This window comes from Eleutherodactylus coqui, chromosome 3 (assembly GCF_035609145.1).
Source record: "Eleutherodactylus coqui strain aEleCoq1 chromosome 3, aEleCoq1.hap1, whole genome shotgun sequence".
Taxonomy (NCBI): Eukaryota; Metazoa; Chordata; class Amphibia; order Anura; family Eleutherodactylidae; genus Eleutherodactylus; species Eleutherodactylus coqui.
The window spans coordinates 199467004-199476730 of NC_089839.1; the positions used below are offsets into that span (position 1 = coordinate 199467004).

Consider the following 9727-nt stretch of genomic DNA (forward strand, 5'->3'; position numbering starts at 1 on the left):
GGTGACATCAGCGCTCATGCAGTCGTTTAGACCAGTGGTCCCCAACCTTTTCGGCACCAGGGACCGGCTTCCAGCAAGACTATTTTTACAAGGCCCAGCAGGGTTGGGCGGGACATGGGCGGGGCTTTGGTTATATGGGGCGGGGTTATGAAGGGGGTTGGAGTTTAGTCCATTCTTATTTAACTATGACATTTAGAATGTCCTGGCAGTACACACATGGGGCAGTATATAATCTATCCTCCCCCCCCAGCACACACATAGGGCAGCATATAATTTATCTCCCCCACCCCCCCAATAATAGACAGCCCCCACCCCTCAGTAATAGACAGCCCCCACCTCTCAGTAATTAGCAGCCCCTCCCCCTGTAATAAGTAGCTCCCCCCCCCCAGTAATAGGCAGGTCCCCCCCCAGTAATAGGCAGGTCCCCCCCCCAGTAATAGGCAGGTCCCCCCCCCAGTAATAGGCAGGTCCCCCCCAGTAATAGGCAGGTCCCACCCCAGTAATAGGCAGCGCCCCACACCCAGTAATAGGCAGCCACCCCAGTAATAAGCAGCCCCTTCCCCTGTAATAAGTAGCCCTCCCCCCCAGTAATAAGCAGCCCCCACAGTAAGCAACCCCCCCAGTAATAAGAAGTTCCCCCCTCCAGTATTAGGCAGCCCCCCAGTAGTAAGTAGCCCCCACCCCCCCAGTAATAGGTAGCCCCGCGTAATAGGCAGCCCCCCCCCCAGTAATAGGCACCCCTTCCCCTGTAATAAGTAGCCCCCCCCAGTAATAAGCAGCCCCTTACCCTGTAATAAGTACCCCCCCCAGTAATAAGCAGCCCCACCAGTAAGCAACCACCCGAGTAATAGGCAGGTCCACCCCCCATAATAACCAGCCCCCCCAGTAATAGGCAGCCCCCTAGTAATAGGCAGCCCCATCCCCTGTAATAGGTAGCCCCCACCCCCAGTAATAGGCAGCCCTCCCCAAGTAATAGGCAGCCCCCCCTAGTAGTAAGCAGCCCCCCAACCCATATACTTACCTCCTCCCTGCTGTCAGCGTCGCTCTCTGCCCTGACGTCTGTGCAGCCCAGAACGCTTTCTCCCGAGTCCTCTCCTGCGGAACTAATGAGCAGGGGACTCGGGTAGGAGAATCCTGGCTGTACAGATGTCAGTGTGTGCGCCGGGATGAGCGTGATTACCAGCGGGGAGCTGCGCCGCCCCCCGCTGGTAATCGCTTCAGTGGTGAGCGGCGTCCGCACGCCGCGGGCCACAGAACACAAGGCAGCAGGCCTTGTGTTTAGAGCAAAATTTCCCGGCGGTGCCGCGGATCGGCGCTAAACATCCAACGGCCCGGTCCGCGGCCCCGTGGTTGGGGACCCCTGGTTTAGACGACTGTTGTCCCATCTAAATGGGACATCGCTTGAACCCCTTCCCGCTGCGACCCTTTTTTGTTTTCTCATTTTCATTTTTCTCTCCCAACTTTCAAAAAATCACAACTGTTTTATTTTCCTGAAGAAATAGCTACATAAGGCTTGTTTTTTTGTGGGACAAATCGTGTTTTTCAATAGTAACATTAAACGTACCATATAATGTGCTGGAAAATTGTGAAAATTTTTTAAATGTGGAGCAATGAAAAAAAACTCAAATATTTGCACCATTTTTTGCGAGTTTTGCTTTACGACATTCACAGTGCAGTAAAATGACATTTTACATTTATCCTGAGAGTCAGCACGATCATGGCAATACCAAATTTATATAGCTTTTAAATGTAGTACGGCTAAAAAAGGTAAATTTTAATTTTTTTTAATTGCTGTCTGTAACTTTTTCATTTTTGCCATGATCGGGTTTAGCGAGGGCTCTTTTTTGTGGGTTGACCTGTAGTTTTTATAAATACAATTTTGGAGTACATATGAGCTTTTGATTGCTTTAACTGGAGTAACCAGTGTCAGGCAGCTGTTGCCAAGGCAAATAGGATCATCAGAAGATGTCTATGGGCGCATGACCAGAACATTGCTCTTCCTCTTTACAAGTCACTGGTCAGACCACACATGGAATATTGTGGACAGTTTTGGGCACTAGTACTGAAGAAGGACATATCAGAGCTTGAGCGGGTACAAAGGCAGGCAACTAAAGTAATAAATAGAATGAATGGACTACAATACCCAAGAGAGGTTGCTGAGGGGTGACTTAATAATTATGTATATTTATACATAGTTATTATGTACCAGGGAACAATACAGAGATCTCTCCCATCACCTATTTATACCCAGGACTGTGGCAGTAACAATGGGGTGCCCTCTACATCTAGAGGAAAGGTTTCTACACCAACATAGAAGGGGGTTCTTTACTGTAGAGCAGTGACACTATGGAACGCTTAGCCTGAGGACGTGGTGATGGTGAACTCGATTAAAGAGTACAAGAGGGGCCTGGACGCCTTTCTTGAGCGATACAATATTATATGTTATAGTCACTAATTACTTCAAAAGGGTGGGTGATCCGGGGATTATTCCAATTGCCAGATAGGAGTCGGGAAGGACTTTTTTCCCCTAAAGTTAGGAAAATTGGCTTCTACCTCATTGGTGGTTTTTTCCTTCCCTGTATCAACATTGGGGGATAATAGGCTGAACTGGATGGATGGAAGTCTTTTTTTCAGCCTGAGGGTGGCTTTACACGAGGGTGTTTTTGTGCGTACATAGGTGCGTACCTATGTATGTGCAAAAACACACATGTATGAAGGTCAGCGTATTGCCTTCAATGGAGACGCGGCTGCTGCCGTCGGCTCCATTGAAGGCAATAGTCTGCCAGCACCGCTGAATTGTTTTTCAGGTAAGAGCTTTATATACAAGCCCTTCCCTGAAAAGCAAGAATTTTAGTGTAAAAAAAATAAAAAAAATAAACTTACCTGTCCACCGCTGCCATGTCCCCGCGGGGATGAAGGACACATCTGCCACATGTGGCAGATGTCTCCTTCATCCCCGCGAGGAAAAAGAATTCCCTGCTGCACCTGCCACAGCTGTGACAGATGCAGCAAAGGAATTCTTTATCCCTGCAGGGAATAAAGAATTCCCTACCACAGCTGTCACAGATGACAGTTGCGGTAGCGGATCAAGCTGCCAGCATCCTGCAATTGTTTTTCAGGAAGAAATGGGGATTAAAATAATTAAAAAAAAAGAATCCTCACCTTTCTTCAGCTGCCGGGGCTCAGCCGCTTCCAGCTGGCTCTTCTCCCTGCACTGCTCTCAGTAGTATTCAGCAGGCAGGAATTTAAAATCCCTGCCTGTTGAATGGGCTTCCTCTGATTGGCTGAGCACTGTGACCAATCAGAGGCAGCTCTCAGCTATTGAATGACAGCTGAGAGCTGCCTCTGATTGGTCCCTGCGCTCAGCCAATCAGAGGCAGCACTCACCCATTCATGAATTCATGAATGGGTGAGTGATGTCATTCAATAGCTGAGGCAGCACTCACCCATTCATGAATTCATGAATGGGTGAGTGCTGCCTCTGATTGGCTGAGCGCAGGGACCAAGAGGCAGCTCTCAGCTGTCATTCATTAGCTGAGAGCTGCCTATTGGGGCATTTAAATGTATCTGTCCATATTGATAGCGGTATTTAAAGGGTTAACAGCCATAACCAGAGTTATCTCTGATCATAGCTGTCAAAACTGCTGTATATGGTGCAGGTTCAGCTCCGGAGCCCACTCTATACACAGACACCCAGCGTGTGCCGTACATGTACAGTGCATGTCCTGAAGGGGTTAAGTAGAGATGAGCGAGCATACTTGGTAAGGCAATTTACTCGAGAGAGCATCGCCTTCTTCGAGTAACTGCGGGCTCATCCCTGAAGATTCGGGGGGGCCGCGGGGGTGAGCGGGGGGTTGCGGAGGGGATCGGGAGGGAGAGAGAGATCTCTCTCACTCTCCTCCCTGCTCCCCCCCCGCACCCCCCCCCCCCAAATCTTCAGGGACGAGCCCACAGTTACTCGAAAAAGGTGATGCTCTCTTGAGTAAATTGCCTTACCAAGTATGCTCGCTCATCTCTAGGGTTGAATATTGCGGCAGTTGAAAATGCTATTTTTTCCTTCTTAGTAGCTGATTCTATAGAGCTGCTGCAAATGAATTTCTCATATCCTCTGATTATATCCTGCATACAGCTGAAAAGAAGATAAAGTCTGGTAATACAGGACGACTCCCGGACTCTTTGCAGAGCAGCAAGCTTCCATATCACCAATAGGGGGAGCTTGCTAGAAATGTACTCTACTTTATTACTGCTCCTGTTGTCTTCAACAGCTCCCCCTAGTGGTGAATAGGATACGACGATTTGGCCAGATGCCCAATAGCTGAATAAATATGCATGGCCCCATATTTGGAAATACTATCAAACCCCCAGAGAGCGACAAATCTTGAACCGCTACCGACTCAGCGCCCACATTTTGACCATCCAATCAGGTTGGCACAGACAGAACTGCCCAGGGAGAGCTTTCTGTGCCAACAGCGTCACCAAGAGGCTATAGAGGTGGAGGCCCACTTCCTCCTGCAATGCCTCAGATACTCAGCGGTGAGGGACGTTCACTTCAGGAGACTCTCTGATCTCCACCAGGAGTTCAGCTTTGAGAGAAACTGCTGGGGAGAGAAGAAGACACAGCGGCCATGGCAGCGCAACATGTTAGTTAGGCTGAGACGAGCATCATATGTCATGGGCTTCTATACCGTCTACACCGAAAATGTCCTTATCCCCCAAATCCTCAGTCCCGATCCCTCAACCCTATGCCTTGTTTCTGATTTCTCACTTTGCTTTGGCAACGCTAATGTTTATTTGCTCTTGCCATAGTGAGCTCCCCCTTGTGGCAGATGCAACAGCATTTTATCATTTAAAGGGATTCTGTCACCACAATATCAAAATTGAGCTGTTAACATGGCGTTATGTCAGACGGCGCCCAAACCGAGCATCTAATTATAAAAGCAGAAGCTTAATTATTGCTGGTGAAACGTACTTTTATAAAGTGGCATCATTTATGTAAATGGGCCCGCCTCGAGTCACGGGCAGAAATATGCAGGTAACAGGCGATTTTCGGTCCGTGAATATGCTGTATATCCACAGACCAACAAATGCTTACACCCGTGAGAATGAGCGCCTCAGCTGTATTCTATTTAATTAAAAACTGACCACTTTCCATGTAATTTTAATGCAATTTGCATACGTTTACTATATGCTTTTGCAATTTCCACATATGATTTGCATCCATTTTAGGGCTCCTTCAGCCGGCCATATTTTTGCGCATTTTTGCATGCCGAAAAATCGTGTGCAAAAAACGCTGAAAGTAGAACCCAAGGATTTTATTGGGGTCGCTCTCATTCAGTTTTTTTGCACACACATTTCTTGCACGCCAAAAGATAGAACATGCTTTATTTTATGGCATATTTGCGCACCAGGAACCCCAAATGTGCGCACAGAATGCAAGAACATGGGCAATACGCTGTGCAACTCTATGAAGAAATAAAAAAATAAACACCTAGACCTCATTAGGCTAAATAGCCTTTTAAATCAAGGGGGTCGCATATGAACAGGCCCTGTGTGCGCAAAAACGTACAGTACTACGTCCTGATATGCGCCCACACTTGTTCGCTGTGTACATACATTGCACTAAGGCAAACGTATTTGCGCATATGCTCATCTGAAGCCCCCCTTGCATTAGTGTTTCATGCTTTTTTCACTGCTCTGCACTTCCTGTTTTTTTGTGACGTCCCCATAGTAACATGCGATAAAATGCATCGCACTTGCATGAGAATCGCACGGCATGGGATTGCAATGTGTGTTGTAATCCTAGAAAATAATGGGCGACTCTAGAAAAGAACAAGAATAGGACATGCAGCGTTTTTTCTAACTCTGAGGGCTTTTTCACATGACCGCGTTTGTGCGGGTATTTACGAATGCAAAATCTGCATGCGCTAAACATAGAGAACAGACCCAACACACTGACTTTAAAGGGTTCATTCTCATGAGCGCGTTTTGTAGTAGGACCTGCTCTATTTTCCTGCGCAGCAAAGGCCCCATAGAAGTCTATGGAAGGGCCCAAATATGCAAAGGGAAGTGTGAAACACTGCGCCAAACGCAGGGAAAAGAGCACAGTTGCACCTCATTGGGCTAACTAGCCTTTTAAACCACTGAAAGAGTGTGTCGTGCACATATGTGAACTGGCCCTGTGTGCGCAAAAAGTACTGATATATGCGCAGACAAGTGAGCAAATGTAGCTCATCCTTCCTTGATCATGCGCAAATATGTTGCATTCCTGCGGCGAGTGCTTTTGTGCATACGCTCATGTGAAGCTGCCCTGACTATCGGTTCAAGAGTAAATTAACCGATTTCCATGAATGGCACAGAAAATCGTGCATGTGAATCCACCCTTGATAGTATGGACAGCGGTGTGTGGCGCAATAATCATCTCACCAGCTGTAATCATGATGGGTCCTTGAGATAACCTGGCTGATCCCAGTTGCAGTTTCAAGCTGCGAATGTTACGCCTGTGCCTTGAGGTGAGGCAGCCTTGAGTGCAGCGATTTGGGACGGTTCCATTGTGACAGATGACAACATCACAAGACAGATAAACTTCCGGAAAGTTGTCAAACTTAAATACATGAAAACTGAAGCGCTGCAGCCGCTGATCCAGAACCGGATGGCTCTGTAGGGTCGGATCCTCGGAGCACCTGAAATGAAGGGAAACAGTATTTCACTAGGAATTCATTATTTCGCTACTTTACTCCAAGATATTAATGTCTATGTTACATTGCACTTGCCTGGACTGTCTGGGGTCTCAGAAAATAGAGGGTGATCTTCTTGCACTTAATGATAAAATAGAAAAGTCTCCCACAAAAGCTGCTGCCACTGCCGGAGCCTGCTGCATATGTATTTATATTGTTCCCATTGACTTTAATGGAAGGAGAATAACTATGTTTGCAGTGAGCTCCCCCTTGTGGTGACTGCTGGCAATGAAAATTATTATATTTGATGGACACTTAGCTGATATTATCTATGAAGGACATTGTATTAATACTGGGGGGGGGGGGGGGGGGCGGGGGTCTGTCTGGCTCACTTACCCTTGCTGGATTAAATTGTATATCTGCTCTGATTCCCCTAGGGATGGAGATGCCTTGCATTTCTCTACAAGTATCTGGAGATGTGCATCACCCGACTCCACTTTGAACTCCACATGGAGGCTGCTATGGAGATCGACCTCGTGGGGATAGGTAGTAACCAGGTCGGTGAAGTTCCCTGTTTTGTAGAGTTTTAATGATACATTATAATGTCCTAGAGAGACAACATCAGTGACTTTAGGCTGGAAACTCAAGTCAAGAGTCTCTTTGGACTTCATTTTACATGTCACTGGGATCTCAATGCGACGGATACTGGTCCCGGTGATCGTCCCGTAGATCGTGTTTATGTAATAGGTTTTCCCATCTTCGTCCTGTGGAGACAACCATTTTATATTATAACAGCTTAGTATACGCAGGAAAGTGGATTCATACCAGTGCAAACAGTGATATGCGAACTCCAGTGCTTGTAGTTAACAGACTCTGGCAGAAATTTATTAAGACCGGGATTTCAAATGCCGGTCTTAATATTATTTCCCTTGACACACAAAGTGCCAAATATATGATGAGGCGCACACACCTTCATATAATAGGTGCACATTTGCACCTCCATGCACCTACACAGTAATATAAGAGCTTATATTTAAAGTCCTTCCCTGAAAAACAATTACTGGGTGTCGGCAGCTTGATCCGCTACCGCAGCTGTCATCTGTGAGCAGCAGCCACGGCTCCATTGAAGACAATGCGTGCATTCCCTATTGTGCACGCATGTCCTATCTTCACAGGCACGCACCTGTAAAACACGGACATGTGAACACACCATAGGGAATGCATTGCTTGTAATAGACACGTGGTTTTAGAGTTAAAGAACAGTTCATATAGCTGGAGACTGAGCAAATAAAGCCTCTACGCTGTGTTTGCATGTGTTGTATTTTAGCTACTATGTAGCAATAATTTAAAGAATGGTTGCAATGATGGACATATTGTTTAAGAATGAATAGAGTTAATGAATTGCAAAATAATAGGATGCGAAAAGCCACTAAACATCACGTAACATCAGAACCTCTCACCAGAATATCAGATCCACATCCAGTAAATGGTATTTTAATAAGAGCAAAATCGCCATCCAGTTCTGCTCGGCACTGAGGGTCTTCTAGGTGGACGTCCCGCACATCTAGTTTGGCTTCTGACAAGACGTGCATTGGAAGCTGATATTCAGCCCCATCAGAAAGACAATTCAGGATCCCCGGTGAAGTAAAGTTTCCCGATGGTTTGGGGATGGAGGGAGCATCTGGCAAACATAAAAATATCTACTCAACAGTGTTCTGATCTGAGCATTGGTATTCTGATACAGAACTCCAAATCCCCTGCGTAGATATAGTTATATGACAAAATTCTATCTGCCTGAAGCCCCCATTAGGGAAGCTTACTGCATACTGTCTATACTCAACCTCTGGTGGTGGCTGAAAGCAGCTATAATTTTATCATGTAGCTCTATTACTATGCAGGGGATTTGTTTTCTGTTTCATTGAGGAATGCACAGAAGGAATCCAACTTTAACGCAGCATGTGGCATTAGGAAGAAACATTTAATTACCTGGATATATTGTTTCTTGCCCCATTGAGTATCCATAGGAAACATAATTCTCAATTCCATAAACATAGATGGTAAATGGAAGTGATTGATGGTAAATTTCATGTTCCCCATCGGTTTTACCCAAAGGAACTTCCCAAGCGTAGAATCCATTGAGTGCTTTCATGGAGACATTATAATAGTTAAGCTGATGCTGATCCAGGTAGAATGCAGGTGAAGGAGCCTGGGATACAATCATCAGAAAGCTGTAGTATGTGCCCTGTGTTGTAAATTTGTAGAATCTTCTAGTTGCCAATGAGGGTGGAACCGTTGTGAAGAAAGGGTCATAACCTGCCACTAGGTTCGACTTCGATTCGTGGGTGAGATATGTAACCATAATGGGTTGGGTAGAACTTATAATGACCATTTCACTTAAAGTAAATCGAGTATAATTGGCTTCTTGAAGGGTGTACCCCTTGGATCCCAGTTGGCCTTCAATATTTATGATTGTATCTGGCTTTGCTGCTATTATACTAATCGAATCTTTAGTGTGATCCAGCAGTGGAGCTATGGCAAAGAGATTCCCCCAGTTTTTCACAGGATACAATTGCTCAATTAAAGTATCACAGCTATTGACAGCTCCAGTGTAACATTTTTGACCACTGAAGACGGCAATCGGAGCTGTCGATGAAATTCTGGTGGCTGTGAGGTCTTTAGAACTTTGAAACTGTATGGCTTGTTGGTACCTGAGAGAGACGGAGAAGGATTGTCCCTTTCTGTATTCGACTCCATTATAGGTAATGGATCCTGATACAGTAATAGTCACTAAAGCTGTTTCTTCTAGACCATTGGCCACCGCAAATTCCTTGCTTGAACCCGATGCGGGGGTTGATATGTAATATTCAGTACCCAGGTCTTCAAAAGGCAGACAGGCCATGGCATCAGTGGTATCAGAAGCCATTGAGAAAGCAAAAACCGATATATCAACATTGGACTTAACTAATATAGCCTTGGAGGTGACTTGTTTTTCAATAATCATATATGTGTGGTTCAAAGTCACCAAGCTACTACTGTCCCTGTCGATGAACACC

The 9727-nt window shown here is 45.9% G+C and overlaps 1 protein-coding gene across 1 annotated transcript; it reads right to left on the bottom strand.

Annotated features, from left to right (window-relative positions):
• Positions 1–7066: 7066 nt before the first annotated feature.
• On the bottom strand, positions 7067–9272 carry LOC136620226 (CUB and zona pellucida-like domain-containing protein 1). The gene is made up of 3 exons (XM_066594932.1): positions 8661–9272; positions 8135–8355; positions 7067–7438 (listed from the first exon to the last, which is right to left on the bottom strand). The coding sequence occupies exons 1-3, from the start codon at positions 9061–9063 to the stop codon at positions 7067–7069; spliced, it is 996 nt and encodes a 331-aa protein (XP_066451029.1). The 5' UTR covers positions 9064–9272.
• Positions 9273–9727: the final 455 nt, after the last annotated feature.